Raw genomic sequence first — 27288 nt, forward strand, 5'->3', positions numbered from 1 at the left:
CCCAGAAGTACAATGCTCACAAACAAACCTCGAGTGTTTAAACATAAATCCTCAGTCCTTTCACTGTATGTTTCATGAACTTACATTTTAGAACTCTGACAGGGTTTAGTTACATTCTCCAGAATTAGTTTTATCCATTACCCACATTAAAAAAAACCCCACTCATCAAAGCAGCCAAATCTTTGGAGACCTTTATATAAATCATGCCCCCAAAACAGACAACATCTGAACTTAATTATCTTTTAATTCGGAAACTCGTAACATGATATCTCTTTTCCGAGACTTGCCAAACCACAGGCGTGGTTTGCTTTAATTCTCTCAAATTTCAGCACCTCATTAGCAACTTCCAGAGCTGCAATGCTCATGAGAAAACAAAGCTCTCACAAGTAATGAGCCAATTTTGGTGAGGTTTTTTGTCCTGCAAATTTAAAGCAGGGTGGGTGAAGGAATGCAAGGATGTATGGAGTTAAAAAAAAATTACAGCATGCTTAAAAGAGGGCGGGGGGGGGGGGGGGGGGGGGAGAAGTAAGTATTTTTTGTATCTATTTTGCATATATCCCTACTCCAGATCCCAGTCATACTTGTCTCCAATTCCCTTGTATACAGGCTGCTCCTCATGTTACGAGAGGTTGCGCAACTAGAAAACAGTCCATATTGTGACTTTTCACAATGCAGAGCCATGGCATCTGTGCATTCCCAAAAAAACAAGTTTATAAACTTCCTTTATTTTTCGTCCCACGAATTCCGAGTACATTTTATTTCATATCTCAAATTAAGAATTCTTTAAGGGCAAATTTTGATACTTACCATAACGTGAAGGTCACCTGCATTTGATACAATTTGTGTGGATAAAAACTTTGCACTTTAAGGCCAGATTGGGGGATCTAAAGGCAATGATTGTAGACACTTCCTTAGAAATGGTCCTAAAAAAACACTTTCCATCTCAAATGTGGATAGATACGATGTTAAATAGAAAACACTTTCATTCAGATGCAAGAGGGGGAAAATACGATGGACCATCGAATGATTGATGATGCAAACCAAAATTAATGTATGGGATTAAAATCTTAAGTACCAATGCCAGGTCTTAGTGCAGCAAAGTTCCAATTTATGGTCAACAGTCACCTAAAAATTCAAGCCTAACTACTAATATCACTTTAAAAAATATGCAAAACAGAGCTTGATTTTAATTTTAGTCCTCAAGTTGTGTTTGCTGGAGGCTCTTATTGCAGTCATGTAACCAGCAATCAGACCACCACTTTAATCTGAAACTACAATTACCAACACAACCTCCAAAAGAGAATGAAACATTTTAATGGATCACCACAACAGAGATAGTTTTTCCGATTCTAAGCTCTCTCTAAAAGTAAAATCACAGCTACTTGCTGGTACTTCAGTTCACGTTAATTTTTTATGCAACTTGTGTTTGGAAGAACAGTTGGCCTGCAAGGAAAAGATGTCAAAGAATGTCTAAGTATAACTCATGGTGGAATGCAACTAATAGTTATAAAATCAATTTTGAACGTATAAAATAGCAGAAAGAACAGACAGACAAACAGACTAGAATGCTTCACTTAAACAACCGTTAAATGAGGAAAAAATAACTTGCACCAATTCTTCCAAAAAATTAGTCACTTTATGGTTTTATTAGTTGTGGTTTACATGGCAATGCTGTATTATAAAAATAATCAAGTGATAGTAATATCATGCCACTTCACAGACCATAACTAAAATCTTTAATTTCTTTATGTGCTTGCCAGCTCTATTAAAATTCTGGAATGAATAGGAGAAATTAATATTTGTATCAAATTCAAGATTACTGTCACTGCATTCACAAAAAAATCAACTAAAAAGCAGTAAGATGAAGCAGCTAATGGCATTTCCAAAGATTTGGCCCGATGTTAAATGGGTGGACATTTTACATTTGGCAAATTGAACAATGGCTAGCACTTAGAATTAAGCAAAGCTGCTGAGAAGTTAAGTAAATACTGGATCACACTACTACATTATTCTGTTGATCTTAATACTGTTTTACAAATGGACAAATATACTTTACGTTGTGTTAGCAAACAGAAATTATGTACTGCAGAACTTGGTACTCGTTCCAGGTAGAGTCATCAGTTCTACCAAGATACACAAAAACCTAAAATTTCACATGTTTATTGATCCTTCAGAATCAGCAAAAGCCTATTTGTGGTAAAAACAAATTTCAACAATTCTTGATGATTCCAAAGTTTAAATATATATGGCAACAAATGGACATCAGAACACTTAATGAAATGCCATCAAGAGAAATAAAAACCAGTGGCCATCAATTTTATCAACACTTAGTTAATCAACTTAATTACAAAGGAGTGCGAAGAACTTTCTTGAACACGGGGTCTGAATCAGAAGAGACATGTACTTATTGGTTTCAGCTTAAAATGCAGTTTTAAAAATGGTCCTTAACACAAATTAATATCTTGCATGCAGGTTTGACTCATGACAGTCATATCTCTTCAAGGTTCTTTCCCTGTTTGGCAGGCAGCATAACCAGGGAATAAGATGGCCATCTTGCAGGATCCTTTTTAGTATGAAAATACCTTTTAAAGAGAAAAGTAGTTTTGTTCAGTTTCAAATTAAGGTAGAACAGAACAAAATGAGACTTTCCATTCAGCAGAGCATTATTTAAAAATGCCAAGTTGATACATTTTGTCAATTCCAGCTCCCCCTTCACCCCACTTCTAATGCAAAAATATAAACCTATACAAATAAATTCTTTTGCATGTATGTAGTAAATCTGCTGTTAGCTAAGGCTCTTACCTGGACACGCTGTTAATATGTTTCAGTATAATCCACATTCCTTCAAATTATTTTTGATGATGACATCTGTCACAGCATCAAACACAAATTGCACATTCTTCGTATCTGTGGCACATGTGAAATGGGTGTAGATCTCCTTGGTTTCTTTTCGTCTGTTCAGATCTTCAAAGTGGCACTGAATGTATGCTGCTGCTTCCTCGTAAGTGTTGGATCCTGGTTAGATGCGGTGAGGAGTTCATTTTGCGTTAGACAGCAAATAGGAATCTCTACCATTTCTGATAGGTTTAAATCCATAGATATGACCAGTAAAATTTAGTTTTGATAATGACTGTCCATAGAATATGAATAACAGGGTCACAATATGCAAAATTGCTAAATGTCTTGGATGGTAACTGAAATTGTACCATGTTACAGTCTTAACACTTCTAGATGCACATAATCAGGACAGTAACATACTGCTTCCCGTCTATGAGTGTAAAACGTTTAGGTAGATTAATACTCAAAACTGGTACAAGTAAATCAATAAACCCAAATATGATGAAATCATTTTAAAATCAAACAAGCTATTAGTACCTGCGTATTCTGGATAACATATTGTTAAAGGGCTTCTCGTAATTTTCTCTTCAAATAGATCCTTTTTGTTCAGGAACAGAATGATAGATGTGTCTGTAAACCATTTGTTGTTGCAGATGCTGTCAAAAAGCTTCATGCTCTCATGCATTCGGTTCTGAGAATAAAAGTAAAACAAGCTTGTACATTAAAATGATGATCACTATGTAGCCTATTTAAATTTATTATTCCCTAAACAAATTTATTAAATACTCATGATATAATCTAAAAAACCCCATTTTATTTCTAAACAAGATTTAATTGTCTAAATGCTTCTCAGAATTGTAAATTGTAAGCCCCTCTGCACCCATCCCCCTCCCCACCAAATTCCTAAATCATTCCATGGTACTTGATATCAATTGGACATTTAGCTGTTCGAAGCTTAGCTGATAAATGTACAAGGCCAGTTGGCACACCAATCATCAAGAATCAACAATGAATATATATTTTTTTCTAAATGAAAAGCATCGATCTGAATGTCAGTTGTATTTTTGAAGTTCATTTGTCACTTTGAAAAGAAAATGCCAGTAACCATAAATTAAAATTCTATAACACTCAACCAGCATTTACACTATTACAGCAGCCAGTTTGAAAAATCCTGCAAATAAATACACAACCTTGGTCTACTTTGCTGGAAAATTAATACATAATACAACAGTTACTCACCATTTCCTCATCTTCAGCAAGCACAAGATCGTAATCACTCAATGCCACACAGAATATTATTGCAGTTACACCTTCAAAGCAGTGAATCCACTTTTTCCGTTCCGATCTTTGTCCTCCAACGTCAAACATCCTTAATGGTGATAACATTAAAAGATTTTTTTTATCTGACAAAAACCTACAAACATTTATTAACCTCGTAAAAATCTTCCCAAACAAGAGTCAACAGGATACTGGTTGCATCTGTACATTTTAGAAAACAATTTGATGCAGCAAGTTTAAAATATCAACATGCAAGTTTTTAAAAAGCTCATTCAAATTCTATGCAACAAAGACCAATACTGAATATACAAGACCTCTTTCTGAAATCTTTGATATTAGAAGTGTTTATTCCTGCACTGATACTGTAGTAACCTATACTTAGCATACAAAATTTATTTTGCTGATAGCATTATAGAACACCATCTCTCATCCTTCAGACATCACAAAGCTAGTAAACAGAAGAGAATCATAATAATCTTCAGTTAACTATTGAGTAGCAGGCGCAGTCGGGAGAAATGTAGCAGCTTATATTTAATAAACAAAAATTAAAATGTAACAGTTACATATGGGTAAGGAAAATTAGATTATATAAACTTGTGGCACCGTACTAGAAGGGGTACAAGGACTAAACTGAGGTCCCATGGTTGTAAGTGCACTGAAAGTGGCACGGTTAATTGAAAAAAGTGTTTTGAGAAGCAGAGATGATTATTCACTTTAAAGAGAGACGGTATAAGTGAGTGTCATCATGAAAATTTATAAAACGAACTCAGCCACAATTTAAGATGTGTATCCTGTCCCAGCACTGCACTCAGGGATGATGCAAAAGGCTTTAATGCGTGCAAAAGAAATGTAATAAATTTATTCATTAATGAAGGAGTTTAATTAATAGGCAATCTGTAGAAGCTGGGGTTGATCTTGGAACTCCAATATTTGATCAGAGATATGAAGGTTATAGACAGTAAATAGAGAAAAAATTGTTCAGATTGGTGGAGGGCTCAAGGACCAGGTGACATGGAATGAAGGCAAGTAGGAAAAGAACTAAGCTTTTCCTCAGAAGATGGACACAAAATGCTGGAGTAAATCAGCGGGACAGGCTACATCTCTTGATAGAAGGAATAGGTGATGTTGGGGTCGAGGCTCATCGTCAGTCTTGTTGGTTTTAGAATACACTGCCACAGGTAGAAGGAAGCAGATTTATTATAGCACTCACAGGGAAAGTAGACAAGTACAAGAAAGGAAAGAAATTGCACGATAATGGGGAGTGGATTAGAGGGATAAGACCAGCTAGATTTATTTGATTGAGCCAGTGTTGACTTGATTAATACTTAGGGAGTTGGAGGGGATGGGGACGGGGTGCAGAAATAAATGCAAGGTTTTTTCATGCAGGTGTGGAGAATTAGAAGAACCTTCACATTCTTAATAGGTCAAATGAATACCGCCTGTCTTGTTACCATTTAATAATTGTAATTAACTTTGACAAGACTTTAAAAAAAAGAACAAATCATGTTACTGAAGTCAATAACCTCGTAAGATGGAATTTATGCCATTCTTGGCAATAAAATTTACAATAGGTAATTTTATATTGTGTAGACTTTCAATGGCATTCCTATGCCCAAGGTGATAAGTGTTCAGAAAGAACAGTTTAGCAGATTCCTGTAGATTTCCAGTATATTAACCTAGTGACAACAATTTTTAGGTTTTCAAAGGTATCTTGACTCAAATTCAAATTAGATTTTCCAGAAGATAGATTCTCTACCATTTTTACATGAACAAAGAACAGTACAGCACAAGAACAGGCCCTTTTGCCCACAACATCTGTGCCAACATTATGCCTAGGCCAATTTTTATATGCATGTACATAATCCCTATCCTCCATTCTCTGCATATCCAGCTAGAATATTGTTCTTTCACCACAACCCTCTGTCTACTATCAGTAAGCAAATTCTGATTCCATATGACACTCTTAATCTGGCAATGATCGATTTTCAATGACAAAATCCCAGTCATCTTTTGTTATAATGCATCCCCCTCCTGGAAAAACACTTTGCCTCTTCAGCACAACCTCATATAACATATAACAACTACAGCATGGAAACAGGCCTGTCCGGCCCTACCAGTCCACGCCGACCATTCTCCCTGACCTAGTCTCATCTACCTGCACTCAGACCATAACCCTCTAATCCCCTCCTATCCATATACCTATCCAATTTACTCTTAAATAATAAAATCGAGCCAGCCTCCACCACTTCCACCGGAAGCCCATTCCATACAGCCACAACCCTCTGAGTAAAGAAGTTCCCCCTCATGTTACCCCTAAACCTTTGTCCCTCAATTCTGAAGCTATGTCCCCTTGTTGGAATGTTCCCCACTCTCAAAGGGAAAAGCCTACCCACGTCAACTCTGTCCGTCCCTCTCAAAATTTTAAAAACCTCTATCAAGTCCCCCCTCAACCTTCTACGCTCCAAAGAATAAAGACCCAACCTGTTCAACCTCTCTCTGTAGCCTAAGTGCTGAAACCCAGGCAACATTCTAGTAAATCTCCTCTGTACCCTCTCCATTTTGTCGACATCCTTCCTATAATTTGGCGACCAGAACTGCACACCATACTCCAGATTCGGCCTCACCAATGCCCTGTACAATTTCAACATTACATCCCAACTTCTATACTCGATGCTCTGATTTATAAAGGCAAGCATACCAAACGCCTTCTTCACCACCCTATCCACATGAGATTCCACCTTCAGGGAACAATGCACAGTTATTCCCAGATCCCTCTGTTCCACTGCATTCCTCAATTCCCTACCATTTACCCTGTACGTCCTATTTTGATTTGTCCTACCAAAATGCAGCACCTCACACTTATCAGCATTAAACTCCATCTGCCATCTTTCAGCCCACCCTTCCAAAAGGCCCAAGTCTCTCTGTAGACTTTGAAAATCTACCTCACTATCAACTACTCCACCTATCTTAGTATCATCTGCATATTTACTAATCCAATTTGCCACACCATCATCCAGATCATTAATGTAAATGACAAACAACAGTGGACCCAACACAGATCCTTGGGGCACTCCACTAGACACTGGCCTCCAACCTGACATACAATTGTCAACCGTTACCCTCTGGTATCTCCCATTCAGCCATTGTTGAATCCACCTTGCAACCTCACTATTAATACCCAACGATTTAACCTTCTTAATCAACCTTCCATGTGGAACCTTGTCAAATGCCTTACTGAAGTCCATATAGACAACATCCACAGCCTTGCCCTTATCAATTTCCCTGGTAACCTCTTCAAAAAATTCAAGAAGATTAGTCAAACATGACCTTCCAGGCACAAATCCATGTTGATTGTTTCTAATCAGGCCTTGATTATCCAAATAATTATATATATTGTCCCCAAGTATCTTTTCCATTAATTTTCCCACCACAGACGTCAAACTAATAGGTCTATAATTGCTAGGTTTACTTTTAGAACCTTTTTTAAACAAAGGCACAACATGCGCAATGCGCCAATCTTCCGACACCATCCCTGTTTCTAATGACGTTTGAAATATTTCCGTCATAGCCCCTGCTATTTCTGCACTAACTTCCCTCAATGTCCTAGGGAATATCCTATCAGGACCTGGAGACTTATCCACTTTTATATTCTTCAAAAGTGTCCGTACCTCCTCTTCTTTAATCCTCCTAATTTCCATCACTACTCTACTTGTTTCGCTTACCTCACATAATTCAATATCCTTCTCCTCGGTAAATACCGAAGAAAAGAAATTGTTTAATATCTCCCCCATTTCTTCCGGCTCAGCACATAGCTGTCCACTCTGACTCTCTAATGGACCAATTTTATCCCTCACTATCCTTTTGCTATTGACATATCTGTATATCGCCACAACATCATACTTCCAGATGTCAATCCAGGCTCTAAGCTCATCCACCTTTCTTACAATGCTCCTAGCATTAAAATATACACATTTAAGGGACCCATCATTTCTTATTCTCAGTTTATTTCTTTTCCCTTCTTTCTCTCCTACATATTGGGTCTGAGTGTTTCCCTTTTCTGCCTATTAGCTATCTGTGTTTGAGTCCCTCCCCTCAACCGTACTAGTTTAAAGTCTCCGCAGTTATTTTAGCAAATCTCCCCGCCAGGATATTGGTTCCCCTCGGGTTCAGATGCAACCCGTCCTTTTTGTACAGGTCATACTTCCCCCAGAAGAGGTCCCAATGATCCAGAAACTTGAAACCCTGCTCCCTGCACCAGTTTCTCAGCCACGTATTTATCCTCCACCTCACTCCATTCCTATTCTCACTATCGCGTGGCACAGGCAGTAAGCCTGAGATTATTACTTTGGAAGTCCTTTTTTTTAACTCTCTTCCTAGCCCCCTGAATTCTCCTTTCAGGACCTCTTCCCTTATCCTACCTATATTGTTGGTACCTATATGTACCACGACCTCTGGCTCCTCTCCCTCCCCTTTCAGGATATCCTGGACACGCTCAGACACATCCCGGACACCGGCACCAGGGAGGCAAACCACCATCCGGGTCTCCCGACTGCGTCCACAGAAACGCCTATCTGACCCCCTCACTATAGAGTCCCCTATTACTACTGCTCTCCTCTTCCTTTCCCTACCCTTCTGAGCAACAGGGCCGGACTCCTTGCCAGAGGCCCGGGCACCGTCGTTGCCCCCAGGTAGGCTGTCCCCCCCAACAGTACTTAAACAGGAGTACTTATTTCCAAGAGGTACAGCCACCGGGGTACTCCCTAGTCCCTGCCTCTGTTCCTTGCCCCCCCTAACAGTGACCCACTTGTCTACCTCCCGTGGTCTAGGAGTGACCACCTCTCTGTAACTCCTATCTATAACCTCCTCACTCTCCCTGATCAGACGGAGGTCATCAATCTGCCGCTCCAGGTTCCTAATACGGTCCCTTAGGAGCCCCATCTCGTCACACCTGGCGCAGATGTGGATGTCTGGAAGACTATCAGACTCCCAGATTCCCCACATCCGACACCCAGAACAAAAAACTGCCCTGGCAGTCATACTCTCCAAACAAAGCACCGCGCTCGGTTACTAAACCTACCGCCCGGCCGCTACTCCAACCGCTCCAACCGCCCACCCAAAAGAACTGAGTGATCTCCTGGGAGAGGCGAAAAACCGGATAAAAAACCCAGGCCAATTTGGGAAAAAATCCGGGAAATTCCTCTCCGACCCCAAGCTAGGCGATCGAAACTAGTCCGGGAGATCACACAGGTCTTACTCCTTACTATCCCCACACAATCCCCACACACTACTTCCCAAGCAACACAGCTTGGTGCTGCTTGCTGCTGCTTGCTACTGCTGCTGCTTGCTGCTGCTACTCAAATTCTCTTTGTTGTTCATTCTACTTTTTTCCTTCCATGATCGCAAGATAATTCACTATATGCTATTTTAGACTCGTACCCAATATTCCTATCACTGCATATCACCAAGTCTGATCAAGGAGTTAAAAAAAATAATTACCCTCATTGTGAAAAATACTATTGTTGCAAGATTCAGTCATTTTATATTTACACAGGCAATTAAAGGAAAAAAACAAGATTGACGTAGCTTTATGACTGAAAGAATACCACATTTTATAGTTAGCAATAATAAAATGCACTTCAATGTGATTAAAGAACAATATTACTCACTTAAAATACAGCTCCTTAAAGGTAAAGTGCGTCTCCACGATACCTGTAGTTTTTACTCTGGTTCTTAAAACATCTTGCTGAGTGGGGACGTAGTTTTGTAAGGATATTCTATCCAGATCGTTCAAATAACTGAAAAAGAAATTTATAGTTAATGAGAAATATAAAAAGCAAAACATGAGTACTAGAGGAAGTCACTGAGTCAGACAGCCTATGTGGGGGAATGCCTTTTGGGTCGTTTTGTGTCTGGACAATAACTGAAATAGAACAAACACTATTTCCAGCTATAAATGAAGTGAAAGTGGCTTTCAGTAACCAAGGTTACTTTGCAAAATAAGTAGAAGATAGACACAAAATGCTGGAATAACTCAGCAGGACAGGCAGCATCTCTGGAGAGCAGGAATGGGTGACGTTTCAGGTCGAGACCCTTCTTCAAACCAATTGCATTGATTGATTGCAAAATAAGTATAAAATATCAAGACTGATTGATTGCAAAATAAGTACATCTCCAATTATATATTCAAAACAAAACTTCAAGTTACTCATGCATTCAGAGTTTTGGTTCTGATTAGCCAAATATAATAATATTTAGCAATTGGGAAAGTAATTTGTTTGTGCATCTAAGCACCACTCCTGCCTCTGGTGAGATGGTCAATGAGTTCTAAAAAAACTTGTATTTAAAGCATTCTGAAAGTGGCACATGACACCTAACGTACTTTTTTGTTATAATAATAATAATACCAAGTGACGTAAATTAGTTTTTGTTTTGACCATCCATGGAAGAATATTATCTAAGATATCAGGTTCATGCTTTCCTTTGAACAATGTAATCGGGATGGTATACGCGAATAAAAACTGGTTATTCTAGACAGCTGCACAAGCAGAGGGACCTCGGATAAAATCTTATCCAAGCAGTATTTGCATTCTGAATAAAAACATTAACAAATAGTTTTACAATTTCCAACTGACCAGAAATAGCTTGTTATGTGCTGTGAATCTTTTGCAGTAAATGTCATCAAGAATTGACTTTCATCAAGAAAGGCTTGGATAGAGTGGATTTGGAGAGGATGTTTCCATTAGTGAGTCTAGGACGAAAGGTCATAGCCTCAGAATTAAAGCACATTTTTTTCAGGAGGAGAGGAGAAAGTTCTTTAGTCAGAGAGTGATGAATCTGTGGAATTATTTGCCACAGAAGGCTGTGGAGGCCAAGTCAGTGGATATTTTTTTAAGACGTAGATAGATTCTTGATTAGTATAGGTATCAAAGGTTATGGGGAGAAGGCAGGAGAATGGGGTTAGGAGGAAGAGATAGATCAGTCATATTGAATGGCGGAGTAGACGATGGGCTGAATGGCCTAATTCTATTCCTATCACTTATGACCGTTTGAATTTTGACAATTGCAGCTTTACAGCCAAACTCTCCTAGATTTTGAAGCTTCCAAATTTAATCTGTATCAGGCAGATGAACAAAATGCCAATTTGTTAATGTACTAGATACAAGAACTTTGATTATAGTAATGATAACCATACTTACTATGATGCAGAGTCATTCAGCTGATATTCTCTAGATCTACCAAAACAAGCTTGAACACCACTATCTTGCCACAACCGTTTGATAACTCCAGCAAGTTCTGCTGTCATGATTCCTTCCTCTGTGGTCCCTGCTAGAATAAACAATTGGCGTGCATCATCCTACGTACAAACAAAAATGCTTTAAGGTGATAAGAACTTATTAAAGCAGACGCAAAACTATTCATTTAAACATAAGACATTTTTTCACAATCATTCAATGTAACAAAACAATAGCATCAAAATGTGTCTGCTAAATCAAAACAAATCGTGCATTTTCACAGCAAGATGTTAAATTATAACCTATGACCACAAGTGGTTAATACCAAAACGGCACAATGTGATGTTTCCAATGCCATAATTAAAAAATCAAAACACAAAGTATCACTATTTAAATCTTGTATTTAATTTAATGCTGGAGTAACTCAGCAGGTCAGGCAGCATCTCAGGAGAGAAGGAATGGGTGACGTTTCGGGTCGAGACCCTTCTTCAGACCCGAAACGTCACCCATTCCTTCTCTCCTGAGATGCTGCCTGACCTGCTGAGTTACTCCAGCATTTTGTGAAATAAACACCTTCGATTTGTACCAGCATCTGCAGTTATTTTCTTACACTGTTTAAATCTTGTGGTCATCCTCTGGTTTTGGTCAGATAGCCAAATGTCATATTTCGTCAGTTGCATACACAATATTACTTAACTTAAGTTAGTTTAGAATGGTAAAACATTGTTTTATCATTCGCTATTCCAGTGTCCTTAGCAACAAAAAATGTTTTTTCTGTTCATAAAATTATGGATGGTGCGAGACCACAGAATAGTTGCAAGAATATCCAACAATTTCTGTTATGAATGTACGCTAAAGTTTGTTCACAATGCCACAGTAAATACTATCATTTTTCTCTGGGTAAGATTTGAAAGGTTCTGTTCACTGGCAACACATACAAGGTACTATTATTTATATAGCAAGTGTTAGCAATCTGATTGACATGTGAAAATATAATGACTTGGCTTGTTTGTGTCCTAACTTGCTATCCATACCTGCCCTCTAAACAAGTCATTTAAAGAAAGAATACACTACTATTTATGTTGAAAATTTCCCCAAAGAATTACAGCCACAGTATTTAATGTAGCCTTGAAACAGTTCATAAGACATTGGAGCAGAATAAGGCCATTCAGCTCCATGGCTCGAGTCTGCTCCAGCATTCGATCATGGCTGATCTATTTTCTCCTCTCAACCCCATTCTCCTGCCTTCGCCCCATAACCTTTGAAGCCCTTCAGCTCAGCAGTATAAAAAACAATCAGACTGAAACTCACAGCTCTGGATGAATCTTCAAAATCAACCTTCAACCGCCCCATGGCCCTGATTATAGCAATGATAGACTGAATTGTATTGCTATAAACCACTGCTTTATATTGCTTGCACTCCTCTTCAGAATACCCATCTTCATGAATGATTCTGCAACAGAAAAAGATGAGAAGAATTGAGATTGCAAGATGAGCGGGTTTAATTTTCCAGTAGATTACGGTCAAGTACCAACATCAAATTGAAACCACATCAGACAATATATTAAAAAATCTTATTTGAATAAGCCCAAAACATTTTCCATCAGCTTTGCAACTCTCCATTTCAAAATTAACTAAAAGATAACAAGAATGTTTTGAGTGTTAAGATTTACTTCTACTTGAGTAATAGTGTGATAATTACAAAATAATAATTTGCAGTTGTAATCTTTGCCTCTACTCCATGGTGACCCAATATTTTGGAACTCCCACCCAGCCCATAGTTTCAATGCATACTGCAAAGTCATGCCTTCCTTTATAGGAGCTATGCCTTCCGTTTATCGGCCTCATTTGATATTGGTAAACAGCTTCAATATTTTGGATCAAAACAATTTCAGAAATAAAAAGGAGTGCATCAATGCACTGTATTAAGCAGAAGTCCTTATCCTTCATAGTAAACTTGTAATAACAATTTCTTCCAAAACTGGGACGGGTACTTCTGTAAGAGGAGCAATAGTTACGTTCCCAAGACACGTTGTGCAAAAAAGGTATAAAAACAATTGTCAATGGGGAAAATAGACACAAAATGCTGGAGTAACTCAGCAGGACAGTTAGCATCTCTGGAGAGAAGGAATGGGTAACTTTTCAGGTTGAGATCCTTCTTCAGATGGATCTTCAATGGGGAAAGTGGGTTAGGGGGCTAGAGCGTTTCAAACTTAGTCATAAAGTCAGAGTGATACAATGCGGAAACAGGCCCTTCGGCGCAACTTGCCCACACCGCCAACATGTCCCAGCTACTCTAGTACCACCTGCCTGCGTTTGGTCCATCTCCCTTCAAAATTGACCTATCCATGTACCTGTCTAACTGTTCCTTAAACGTTGGGATAGTCCTCTGGCAGCCTGTTCCATACACCCACCACCTTTTGTGTGAAAAAGTTACCGCTCAGATTCCTATTAAATCTTTTCCCCTTCACCTTGAACCGACGTCCTCTGGTCCTCAATTCCCCCACACTGGGCAAGAGATTCTGTGCATCTACCCGATCTATTTCTCTGATTTTATACACCTCCATATGATCACCCCTCAACCTCTTGCGTTCCAAGGAACAGAGTCCCAGCGTACTCAACCTCTGCCTATAGCTCAGACCCTCTAGTCCTGGCAAAACCCTCATAAATCTTCTCAGAACCCTTTCAAGCTTGACAATATCTTTCCTATAACATGGTGCCCAGAACTGAACACAATATTCCAAATGCAGTCTCACCAACGTCTTATACCACTGTAAATGACCTCCCAACTTCTATAATCAATAATCTGTCTGATGAAGGCCCATGAGCCAAAAGCCTTTTTTGACCACCTTATCTACCTGTGAATCAACCTTCATGGAACCATGCACCTGCACTCCTAGATCCCTCTGCTCTACAACACTCCCCAGAGGCCTACCATTCACCGTGTAGGTCCTGCCCTTGTTAGACATCCCAAAATGCAACACATTTGTCTGTATTAAATTCCATCAATCATTCCTCAGCCCACGTGGCCAACTTGCAACAACAGGATTTCTCCCAGGATTTGCAAAAATCAGTATTTTTAATGACTTGCAAGTTTAGTTTTTGCAAGCTAAAAATAGATTGGAAGTTATTTTCCAAAAGAGCTTTCTTTTCTGCTTATCAATTCTCAAAGAGGTGTATATGTGATTCTCTAGTTCGCCATAGAAATTATAACCAATTTGGCCTGTGCTACATAAAAGGCAGTCAAAAACTCAACTGCATTATATCCAATTTGCGATATGAAAACAGGCAATTTACATGAAGATACGAGAGGAATCGTAGATTAAGAATGCAAAATCCTTCCATCTAATCACAACCTTCTATTATATTACTCTTTAAATCAAACGAGAAGGCAAGAAAATACGTTAGAAATGGTCGAACCGGAGACATGTTCACAAGCTTCATCAAAATAACAATTTGAACTGCGAAACAACCTATATTTTATTGAGGGCTTTATTTTTTTTAAATCTGACTTTACTAGAGTTAACACTTGACTATCGGGAGTCATTCACTCCCTGCACTTAACGTGTAGGGAGTAGATAAGAGAGTGAGAAAACATCGTATTAGTATAAATAGGTGATCAATGGTCAGTGGTGGGTCGAAGGGCTCTTTCCAATACTGTATCTCTAAACTAAGCCAAACTTGAAATCAAGATCAAATAAAGGTTTCATACTCACTTCATTTGTTTCACAATGGTACTTTTTCCAGATTCGCCAGCACCTACAAATCAGAAAATAAACCAGTAACTAACTTTCACAACTTTCAATTGCAAGTCTTTGCGTGACCACGATCAAGCCTGAATGTTCAGTTTAGCTAGAGGTATACGCAAAAATGTCCATACATATCGGGATGCATCTAACTTTACAAACAATGTGCGATCTGTCAATTTTTGAAGAAGCATTGTCATACAAAATGACAGTGACAAAAATCAAGTTCAGGCTCATAAAAACAAGGGTAAATTATTTTTAAAAGAAAATAAAATTAAACATTCAAGCAATTGAACATTACGGACTCTGATGTGAACTAGGAATAAATTATTTTGTTTATCAAATTCTGATGACAAGATTTTACAGCCTGCAAGAAAAATACCAGAGATGCTGTTTTGAAAATAAAAATGTAAAGTATATTTTAATGGCGAGTTTCAAAAGATAACTTTTTCAGAAAGCTCTTCGGGATGAGGGCTGTGCAGGACACCTCGGGCAGCTTCCCGATTTGTGCATTTAATTGGGAGTTGCTGTCGTGAGTGAGCAAAGTTATTTCAAGTTATGTTACTTGCTGCTTATTTTAGCTACGACTAACCACAAACATGTTAGAATTGAAAGTAGGGGATTACGATTATAGCAAAAAAAAATGTGAACATAAGAAATTGCAGCCTTGCTGCAGTTCAGAGTATGACATTATGACAAAACAAAATGGCGGCACTGCCCTAGCAGCTGCCGCTCACCTGCGGTCCATTTGTCTTTGTGTTTTTGTTGGTTTGTTTGGTCTTAATTGTAGTTGTGATGTGGTGTTTTTGTGTTTGTTTACTATGTGTGTATGTGGGGGGGAGGGGGAAACTGTAACACTATAAATATGTGTCCCTTCAGAACGGAGACCCGACCTTTGTTTTCTGGGCCGTGTCTCCGTTCCTGCTGCGGCCTACCATCGGCCCAACTCCTGGAGCTGTCGGCCTCCAGGGCTCTGGTTCGCAGAGCCCGCGGATCGGACTTACCATCACCGGAGCCGGCCGTCTTCGGAGGCTGCGGGTGCGGCTGCGACTCGCCTTAGGTTCGGGCCGCGTGGATGCCTGACATCGGGAGTTCCGGCAGCGGCAGCGTGTTCGCCCGCCCCGGATCGCGGGGCTTGGGTCGCGGACATTTCACCGTCCGGCGCGGCCTAGGATGGCCGCGGGATATTTCTCTGCTGGGCGGGGGTTTCAATGTCGGGAGCCACGACCGCCCCGACGTGCAGCAACAGCGGCAGCGACAGCGACAGCGTGTTCGCCCGCCCCGGATCGGACTTATCATCGGCGGAGCCGGCCGTCTTCGGAGGCTGCGGGAGCGGCTGCGACGCGACGCGCCTTGGGCTTGGCCCGCTGTGGACCGTCCGGTGCGGCCTGCAACCACAACAACCTGGCTGCGGGCGAGGCACAGCGGGAGAAGGGAAAGACATTGTGGCCTTCCATCACAGTGAGGAGAGAGAGGACTGGAGGAGACTCACTGTGATGGATGTTTCTTTGATGGATGTTTCTTTTTTGTGTGTTTTTTTTGGGGGTTGGGTGGTTTGAGTGCCTGTTTGATGTTTTTATTGTTGGACTGTGTTTTTGGGGGTTTTAGGGTGTGTGATTTGAATGCCTATTTAATGCTTCTATTGTTGGACTGTGTTTTGGGGGGTTTTTGGGGTTGGGTAATTTGGGTGCCTGTTTAGTGCTTTTATTGTTGGACTGTGGGTGATTGAATTAACATTTTGTTCAAGATGGCCGCGCCGTTGTGTTTGGCTGCCTGCCACTGTATGTTTCTTTTTTTCCTAGTCAGATGTGCAGCACTTTGGTCAACGTGGGTTGTTTTTAAATGTGCTATACAAATAAATTGACTTGACTTGACTTGACTGCCTGGAATTCAACACCAAGACTTTCACATTTCAGATGGTCTGTTGTAAGCATTTTCAAAATCCTCAAAATAATGCGTGGTGGAGAATAAGATTAACAAGACGTTGCTATTCTGCACTACAATTACATTTCTCCACTCTCCAATCCAATTTCATATGGAAACCACTGTTCACAAATTGATCTAACACATTTTACATTACAACTTTCCTCAACATTACAGATATAATGATGTTTAATAATAAGTGAATGTAGAAAGTAGGGAGAGAAAGTTGGGCGTTTCCTATTTATCATTTACAGCCCAAACAATTGACTTCCAATTAAGCTTAAAAAACAGCCGCAATTTAAAAAAAAATTAAGTTCCAATGCCATTAGAAAACAATGTATATCTGATCAGAGCACACTGAAGAGTTTTAGAATACACAAAAAAACCATTCCGTTTATTAGTAGGAGCACATGTAATAGATATGGTGCATTTGTTCCACAGGCCTATTGATTGAAAGATATTGCATAGAAACAGACCCTTCAGCCCACTAAATCCCTTTGTCATGCCGACCAAGATGCACCATCTAAGCTAGTCTCATTTGTCTATATTTGTCCCACCTCTCTCTTTCTTTATATATATATATATAAATAAAGATGAACACGTTGCGTCACAACACGAACCCACTTCCGTGTTCATCTTGCATCACAATGGGAACCCAACGGGTCCATGGGTCGTTCCCATTAAAATGAATGGGAGAAATCAGCTGCTGGCAGAAAGGTAAACAGAGCGCTTTATTTGAATGAAGTTAGTTTAAATGTTTTTAATAATTTATAATTATATGACTTCTAAAAACACTTTGTCAAGGGGACAGGTTTTAAGAAAGATATACCCTGAGATCTTGCTGTGTGCTTTGGGGTTGGGGGAGGGGAGGGTGCTAGACCAATGCAGGAGAGGTTTGGACCCAACTGGTCCACGGGTCGTCTGGTATCCTTCTAAATCTCTGCCATTCACGTTCCAAAAGTCCAAATGTATTAAATGTTGTTATTGTACATGCCTCAGCTAATTCCTCTGGCGGCTCGTTCTATAACCTCAGTGAAAAAATTACCCTCAGGCTCCTATTAAAGCTTTTGCCCTCTCACCTTAGCCCTCCAGTTCTTGATTCCCCTACCCTGGGGAAAAGACTATGCATTGACACCATCTAATCCTCAAAATAATATAAACACCTCTATAATATCACCCCACAGCCTCCGGTGCTCCAAGGAATAAAGTCCTAGCCTGCCCAACCCTAGTCCCGGCAACATTTTCTGAAAACCTTCTCTGCACTCTTTCCAAGGTAATGGCATCTCTATATACTAAAACTCTCGTTTGTTCATTCCTGAACTACAGCCAAAACAGTACACGATTGCACGACAATTTTAGGCCCACCTTACACACCGTCGCCCCTTTCGTGCTCATGGAAGAAGTTTCATTGAAATCGGTGTTATATTTTTTAAGTTATTCACATTTTTAAGTTTAAATCTATCTCCTAGGGAGGGAGGGTATGGGAGGTTGAGGGGATGGAGTGGGGGGGCTGGGGGGAGGGGAAGGGGGGATGAGAGGGTGAGGAGAGGTTTGGGCTCAACGGGTTCACTAGTCCTTTATAAAGCAGGGTGAACAAAACTGAACACACTACTAGTACAACCTCACCAGCACCCTGTACAACTGTAATATAACGTTCTAACTTCTATACTCAATTCCGCGTTGGAGGCCAAAACGCCAAAAACATCCTTCACCGCCCTATTTAGTTACAACTCAACTTTCAGAGAACCACACACTTGTACTCCCCTGCTCTACAACACTTCCCAGGGCCCTGCCGTTCACTATGAAGGCCCTGCCAAGTTTTGACTTACCAAAATGTACACCACACACTTACCTGAATTAAACTCTTACGATAATACATTACATGAAATTGCCAAATGGTGTGATGAAAGATGTTGCAAGCTATTGCACTTGAATAGGAGCTCTGAATGCTGTATTTCACATCCTTCAATATAGTTGTTTATCTCTTGGTCTTTCCCTCGTCACCCACCACCCAACCCTTCTTTTTACAGGTGGTCAATCTAGTTTTCAGATGCTTTGCAAACTGCCTTTTCAACTGGAAACATTACATATTCTTTAACCCTTGTTGGCTTAAGACAAAACACAAACCAACCACACAAGCTATTCTGCCTCTGATTTCTTGCCAGGTGTTCCTTTGAAAACCCTTGAAAACAGCCATTTCTCCTTCAACAAACCACTGTAATTTTTTTAAAAAAATCACACAGTTGATTATTTTATTCACATAAATACCTTTTAAATTGTACTAAATGTCCAAGCAAAGATGCTTTAAATGGAGAAAATCTCGTGTTTGTCAGGAGATTCAAATGTTTTAAACAAGTTTCCAGAAATATTCACATCTGCAAATGCCCAGCAAGTTCAGTTTGGCATACTACTTTCACATTACATGGATCCTAGAAGAATGGTTTGTTATTTAAGTAAAGAAATATTTCAGAATTTCCTTTCCAGTTTGCACTATTTAAAAAGGGTTGATTCCAACACTGGAGCCCCATAACACCTTCAATTGAATTTCAATCAATTATAGTTCACCACTGGATAAGTATTCTTTCTATCCCATCTCACCAAACAATTCATTCAAAATGAATGGAAACTTACCCAATTACTAACTCTGCTCCTCTTTTCACTGATATCTCTGGAAAATAATCCAGCACCTGTAGCTTTCCAATTAATGAAAAAAATGTTCTTTTTAAACATTTGACGGAATCTTTTTGTGCCAAAAACCAAACTTGGTGACTCCTATCTTAACGCAGAAGATCTATGTGAATAACATGTCTATCACAATAACAAATACATTAAATGCAAAACAAAAATGTGATGCGTAAACAGAGCAAACATGTCAAGCACTCAAAGTTCAGCGAGTCACCAATCTGTTCCAGTTGAAGCAAATTTAAAAAATAAAAGATTTTAATGTTTTATCCGTGGTAGGACAGTGGTAATTGTAACTAACAAAAGCTGACAAATGGAAGCGAGGATGAAACACTTTGTTAGCATTATTTATTTTAGTAAGACGGCAAAAGTCAGTTGCAGCTTGAAGGTCCTTTCCAAGCATGGCATCTGTACAGATGCCACCGTGAACAAAACATGTTTAGAGGAAAAATATGGGCTTTTGCATTTGAAAGTGAGTTTTTACAGAGACAGCCATGTTATTAAAACTTGTGCAGCAACCCAAATGAATTAATTATAGAACATGTCTGTAATTCCATACTGTAATTAACAAATCTAACTATATTTCCAAATTTGTGAATAACTAATGAGTCGTTGCTCCTTAATTGGATACATGTTGTTAAGATATAAGCTCTAAGTGTAGGGGATAGACTTGCATCAATGTTTGCACATGGCAATGTGATTAGTACTCTGAAATGTTAAAGAGGTTGTGATACATACACATTAGTGCTATATTATTTAGGCAGCTTGAAATTCAATTCTTTCAGTTTTAGAAAACATTTTAATTTGCAAACTTCCACATTCCTACCAGTGTAGGTATGATTGAATTATGCTTCTTTGTGCTTCCTGCTGCACCACAGTACTATCTTTGTTGAAAATACCATAAATCAATAGCTAATTTTCATAGGTAACAGCAAAAACTCTTCTTTTATTAAATCCAAGTTTCCATCTGGAAATATGGAGATATCACAATATGCTCTCTCAGACAGAGGAAACAGTTACATGACACCATTGTAAAAAAAAGGCAAGCTTAACAATCAGCTCCAGAACTCAATGCAAGAGAAATTGTCCATTTCACCCATGACTGTTATAAAATCCACAATGGTTGGATATTCTACTGAGTAATAACTCACTTACATTGTACCACATCTGACCACCATATTATTTTGTACAATAGAAGCAGATACTTCAGGACAGACTGCATCCATACAAAGAACTAGTGCAGCATAAATGTGAACGCCTAGCATTCTAATCTTCAAGCAGCAAGCAAAGTCAACAACTATATATTGAAAAGCAAAAAACTAAAACTACAGATGCTGGAAAATGTGGAGGGGTGGGAAGACGACAGAATATGCTGGAAATAGGCAGGTCAGACAACACTTGACTAGAAACAGAGTTCATATTGCAGGCCAATGCCTTTTTTGTTGGTCAATTCTGCTTGTCTCTTCACACCTGCTTCCAGACCTGCCGAATATTGACAGCATTTTCTGTTTTTATTTCAATCAGATAGCCTGATAACAAAAGATGGGGGAAACTTGTTGCAAATAGTTTTACTTGCAAAATTACATATCCTTCATCTAATAGAAAATACCTTCTGGAAAGAGGTTTTCCCCTCGGGTCCATCCAAACTGAACTGTCTTGATGCTTCAAGTCCAAACCACAAAGAGTTCAGCAGATTAGCCAGCCAGTATGGAAGAGGAAGAGTGCATACTGGTATCAGTAGAGGGGAAGTGAAAACCATAGATGAGTCATATAGTCGGACAATCTTTATGTGAAAATTAGACGTGCAAAGTTCCAAAATTACTTGTACAAATCCCTTCCTCCTTTATCCCTCTCATGTGTGACTGATTAAATGGAAAACATTTATGGCCAATGTCCCAGAAAGAAGTTTGTTTTGCAGATCAGGGGGAGGTGAAGTGGTGGCGAGGAGGAAAAGTACAATTCCCATTTTGTATTACGCAGTTAGTTCATTTTCTAACTTACAAACTAGATCATGTGACCATTCGTCTCATTACTGTTTACAAAAGGGAAGTACAATCTCAAAATGATGCACAAAGTAAATGGAACCACAAATGCAACCTAAAACAGTTATAACCCCAAGACAGGAAGTATGTTGAAATTGTTATTTTACAAAGAAACCACCTTTCTTCTCAAACATGTCATGTGGAATTACAGATAAGCATGTATCATTTGCAAACTATTTCATTGTAATGAAAGCAAATGATCAAAACAATCATAACTTTTACAATACATTTATTCTCTCAGCACGAATGAGAATTCAATGTTTTGGCAAGGATACTTCAACAGAAGTACCAAAATATGAATTTAGCACCTAAAATTTACTAGCCAGCAATTTTTTCAGAGCACTCATTCCAGCCTATTGCTTGATATTTTGCATTTCAATTTCTGAAGTTACAGCTTTGAGCTATTTTCTTGCAGAAAACACATCTCAGCTAACTCAATTATTAATTTCCCACAGCCATTTCAAATATTGGGGCATGATCAGACAATTAGACCTGAATAATATTCAATAAAATGCTCATACATTAAATTCAAAATACCCTGTAATAGTCGGCTTTTTTATTGGAGGTAATGTGGAACCTCCAGATGGAAATTGATAAGCAAAGGGCCAACATGAGATTGAACTCACTCGACCACTGCTACATGATCATCAATGATACACACTGTTCCTTCCCCCACTGAGTTTTGATAAATCTGACCAACAGAATGAGCTTCTACTCATTGCTTACAGCTGATGCTAAAGTTGGTGTATCCGGTACAGAATGTCGCAAGGAAACGGATAAGATACTTTGAGTTGGTGGACTGTTCCATATTCAAGGTGCCTGCAGCGAATCTAGTGAGTATGCAAATGCCATCACAGACTTTATCAGTAAGTGCATAGAAGACTGCATAAAACGAGGATATGCATGTTCCCTAGTGGGAAAAGAAAATGATGAACCGCAAGGTGAAGTCCAAGTCAAGTTGAACGCTTCTGACAAGGAATCCATGTATGATCTTTAAAAAGGCCATGAAGGACACCAAGAGAGAATTGAGACCACAATAGAGTCCCAGGATAACCACATGGACACCCATCAATTCTGACATGGCTTGCATGCTATAATGAGCTACCAAGTGAAGTCAGGCAGCAATTCAACCCTCAAGTGCTTCAACAATGGGTCCTGCTCCAACCACATTGAAACTACAGCCAAGGCGGCATACCACTCACTGCCTGTACTTACTCAGAAGATTAAGAGGAAAGGTCTCAACCTAAAATATACAATGATAAAATTCATAGCAACCTATAAATACCCAAGAGTATAAATAATTAATGGTTCGTTCAGGCAGAGCATTTAATCCCATTAAATGTTCTCACATATTAACTACCAAATTGTCACAAATTAGGAAGACAAAACAATAATGCATGACTATTTCAACATATTGTTCCCAAGTACATTGTTTGACAAGAATAGAATTGCCATACCAGGGTCAATATTCACAGCCTATTTTCATAAGGTCACGAGGAATAGAAGTAGAATTAGGCTTTTTGGCCCATCAAGTGTACTCCGCCATTCAATCATGGCTGATCCATTTCTCCCTCCAAACCCCATTCGCCTTTCTTTTCCCCATGACCATTGACACCTGTATAAATCAAGAATCTATCTATCTCTGCCTTAAAAATATCCACTGACTTGGCCTCCACAGCCTTCTGTGGCAAAGATTTCCACAGATTCACTACTTTCATTGGCAAAACAATGTTTTGTAAGATTGTAAGATTAATTTGTGAAACGCTTGTGAACAGACATTCACACGCATTTGGTCAGAATGCAATCAATCACCATAATCCAATTGCCATCGGAATCCAAATTTAAATTGGAGATGTTCATAAATGGCCTGAGAAAATGCACTTATTTTAATGCACGCACTGCACTTTACAAAAATATTACAAATGGCTTAAATATGCAAGTGAAAAATGCCAAGTTAGCTGCTTCAAGGTTTTAATAGATTTTTGCAATAAATTACTTGAAATTGCTAGACTTGCAGGTCTTCCACTTTAAATGCTCTAAGCTGTGCATTTCTACACTACTTCATGCAACCTGGTCCAACTTAAAGATTTTATCCACAGTTTCACCCCAGAATTACTAGCACTGACTCTAATGCATATGGCTTTCACTTACATTTGTAAACCATACATGGCTTAGTTCCTCCAATACTCATTGCCTGAGCAATATACGCTTCAGCTGAAGACACCAGCAGCAGTTGGATAAATCACCCAACCTCAAAACTATCTGAAATCGAAGCACTTTGCTCCAAACTTTAAAATCCTACCTTTAACCTCATTTGTATCAACTCCTATGACTTTAATGCAAACACCTATTCACAATCGTTCCACAATTTATTCATGTGAAGGGAAGAGTAAATTTTCAACAAATCTCAAGGCTAATTGAGTTGTTCTATCATTCATCAGTAAGTTACAAATTCACAACAAATTCGCGCCAACACCCCAGAAGGCGTAGCACTCGAGGGGAAATTGTTTCTTTTGAATGTAGTGTTCACAGAGGATAACAAAAAATGAATGAATAAGTTTATTGACCAAGTATGTGCATATACAAGGAATGTGCCTTGGTGCTCCGCTCACAAATGACAACACAAACATACAGCTAACAATTAAGAATAAAGCATAACCACATCAAAACAATAAGGATACAACAATACAGTCTAAACATGTGGGTGAAAATAAACCAGAGCAAAAAAGAGACTACAGACCTTGGTTATTGAGTAGAACTATCACTCGTGGAAAGACCCTACAACATTATCCTCAAGGAAGAGCAGGAAATTCATGACTGGTTAGTACACAAAAGGTTTTCACTGTACCTAGGTACACATGACAATAAAATAAACAGAAGTAACAATTTTGCAGAAGATAGACACAAAATGCTGGAGTAACAGCGGGACAGGCAGCATCTCTGGACAGAAGGAATGGGTGATGTTTTGGATTGAGATCCTTCTTCAGACTGAGAGTCAGGGGAGAGGGAGACAGAGAAAATGAAGTGTGAGGTGTCAAAACGAGACATCCAAAGGCGATGAAAAATCAAGGAAAATGTAGAATAAAGCATGCTTTCAAGGATAAGTTGACAACAAAGCATACAGAGATAAATTTTAATCAGAGGGCATGTCAGACTGGTCGGAGAACTGGAGGTGGTCTGTGATGGAGAGAGAGGGAAAGCACGGGTTACTTGAAGTTAGAGAAATCAATATTCATACCGCTGGGGTGTAAGCTGTCCTAGCAAAATAGGTGCTGTTCCTCCAATTTGCACTGGGCCTCACTCTGACAGTGGAGGAGGCACAGCACAGGAAGGTCAGATTCGAAGGTATTTATTCACAAAATGCTGGAGTAACTCAGCAGGTCAGGCAGCATCTCGGGAGAGAAGGAATGGGTGACGTTTCACCCTGAAGGGTCTCGACCCGAAACGTCACCCATTCCTTCTCTCATGAGATGCTGCCTGACCTGTTGAGTTACTCCAACATTTTGTGAATAAATACCTTCGATTTGTACCAGCATCTGCAGTTATTTTCTTACATTGGCAAGAAAGGTCAGTGTGGGCAGACACAAAAAGCTGAAATAACCCAGCGGGTTATGCAGCATCTCTGGAGAAAAGGATCAGGTGACATTTCGGGTCGAGACCCTTCTTCAGACTGAAAAGGGATAGGTGACGTTTCGGGTCGAGACCCTTGTTCAGACTGAAAAGGGATAGGTGACGTTTCGGGTCGAGACCCTTCTTCAGTCTGAAGAACCGAAACGTCACCTATTCCTTTTCTCCAGAAATGTTGCCAGTTCCGCTGAGTTACTCCAGCTTTTCGTGTTTATCTTCAGTTTAAACCAGCACCTGCAGACAAGGGGGGAGTTAAAAGTGTTTAGCAACCGAGAGATCCGGTGGGTTTAGGCGGACTGAGCCGAGGGTTGTTCACAACTTTGCGGAATTAATGTCGCCACGGTTTCCGGGGAAGCGGTCCTCCGGACACAGCGCCCCCCCTGGGGCACAAGCGGCCACGCGGCAGTGAACGGGACAGGCGCGATCGCCAGTGCAAGGTCTGTCCGATCCGCCGACTGGATGCCTCCCCTAACCGGACGCTCGCCAGCATAGCCTTTTTTTTTTTAATCTTACCGAGCAGCAGCAGCTTAACTTCCCGCGACGACTTCTGGCCGTCTTCTCGCAGGTTGCGGTCGATCATCTTGCTCCTGGCCATCGCCGCCTTGTCCTCTGCGCTCATGGTGCAGCCCATCGTGGCGACCGGGGGAGTAACTCGCCTCCCGAGGAGGGGCAGTGTGAGCCGAGGCAACGAACGGGAGTCTTCCCCCCGAGGGAGGGAGGGGGTGTGCGACGGCGACTGCTGCTTCCACCGGACTTTTGAGGCTTTCTTCGCCCCAAGCCCCCCGGCTCGGAGATCGAAAAGACAACACAAACACACAAATAAAAAGGCGAGTTTTTCCTCACGGAGTTGAAGTCCTGAGAGGAGCGGGCGGCCCGGCCCGGCCGAGGGCTCCCGCCGTCTAGCAGCTAAGCGGCCGCTCGAGCGCCCAGAGCGATCCGTTGGCGGTTTAAACACGACCGCTCGCCACGAGCCCTGACAGTTAGCGTTTGAAAGCGGAAACCCTGCCCTACACTGACCTCACATCCGGCCCACATGGCGGAAGCCACGCGTGGAACCACGGGAGTTGTAGTCTTCCTAGTTGCAGACCAACAACTGCAATTCTGGCAAGCAATACAATATATCTTTATTGTCATTGTACAGGGGTACAACGCGATTGGGAATGCGCCTTCCATACGATGCAATAAATTAATTTGCTAATCAGTATAAATTTATACAACCCAGTGAAACAAAATTAGAAACAGTTTTAAGACAGTATAAAGTTCAAGTATAAGAAAATAACTGCAGATGCTGGTACAAATCGATTTATTCACAAAATGCTGGAGTAACTCAGCAGGTCAGGCAGCATCTCGGGAGAGAAGGAATGGGTGACGTTTCGGGTCGAGACCCTTCTGTGCCGGTTCACTGTGATGTGACCATCTGGCTCAGCAGGACCGGTTCATAGTAGCTATGGCCCTGGGGATGAAGCTGTTCCTGAGTCTGGAGGTGCGGGCGTAGAAGGCCTTGTAGCGTCTGCCCGATGGTAGAATTTTGAACAGACTATTGCAGGGGTGTGAGGAGTCTTTGTGAATGCTGGTGGCTTTTCTGAGGCATCGTGTGTTGTAGATGTCCTCCAAGGCTGGTAGCTCCAAGCTGTGTTCGAACAGCTAACATTTGACCTTTCCTTTATCATCGTTACTTTTTTTTTGCATATCATTCATTCAATTCCAGATCTCACTACATCACAGCCAAAATCTTTTGTTTCCCTTTTCCCTGACTCAATCTGGAGAAAGGTCTTGACCCAAAACATCAACCATTCCTTCTCCACAGAGATGCTACCTTTACAGAACTGCAGTGTAGGAAGGAACTGCAGATGCTGGTTTAAACCAAAGATAGACACAAAAAGCTGGAGTAACTCAGCGGGATGAGCAGCATATCCGAAT

The 27288-nt window shown here is 40.2% G+C and overlaps 1 protein-coding gene across 1 annotated transcript; it reads right to left on the bottom strand.

The window, feature by feature from the left end:
* Nucleotides 1–544: 544 nt before the first annotated feature.
* Nucleotides 545–26370, bottom strand: LOC144605579 (guanine nucleotide-binding protein G(i) subunit alpha-3-like). The gene is made up of 9 exons (XM_078421008.1): nt 25882–26370; nt 15065–15107; nt 12660–12801; nt 11313–11470; nt 9783–9911; nt 4078–4207; nt 3376–3529; nt 2803–3015; nt 545–2582 (listed from the first exon to the last, which is right to left on the bottom strand). Exons 1-8 carry the CDS (start codon nt 25997–25999, stop codon nt 2825–2827), a joined length of 1065 nt encoding a protein of 354 aa, XP_078277134.1. The 5' UTR covers nt 26000–26370; the 3' UTR covers nt 545–2582; nt 2803–2824.
* Between the last annotated feature and the right edge of the window lie 918 nt (nt 26371–27288).

This window comes from Rhinoraja longicauda, chromosome 24, assembly GCF_053455715.1.
Source record: "Rhinoraja longicauda isolate Sanriku21f chromosome 24, sRhiLon1.1, whole genome shotgun sequence".
Lineage (NCBI taxonomy): Eukaryota > Metazoa > Chordata > Chondrichthyes > Rajiformes > Arhynchobatidae > Rhinoraja > Rhinoraja longicauda.

What these genes read in the sequence shown, in the direction of transcription:
- LOC144605579 (XM_078421008.1), bottom strand. Translation starts at nt 25,999, where the DNA reads ATGGGCTGCACCATGAGCGCAGAGGACAAGGCGGCGATGGCCAGGAGC. An exon ending in AGTTAAGCTGCTGCTGCTCG is followed by an intron (nt 15,108 to 25,881) that starts GTAAGATTAAAA and finishes TCTGATTTGTAG; the next exon opens with GTGCTGGCGAATCTGGAAAA. An exon ending in ACCATTGTGAAACAAATGAA is followed by an intron (nt 12,802 to 15,064) that starts GTGAGTATGAAA and finishes TTTCTGTTGCAG; the next exon opens with AATCATTCATGAAGATGGGT.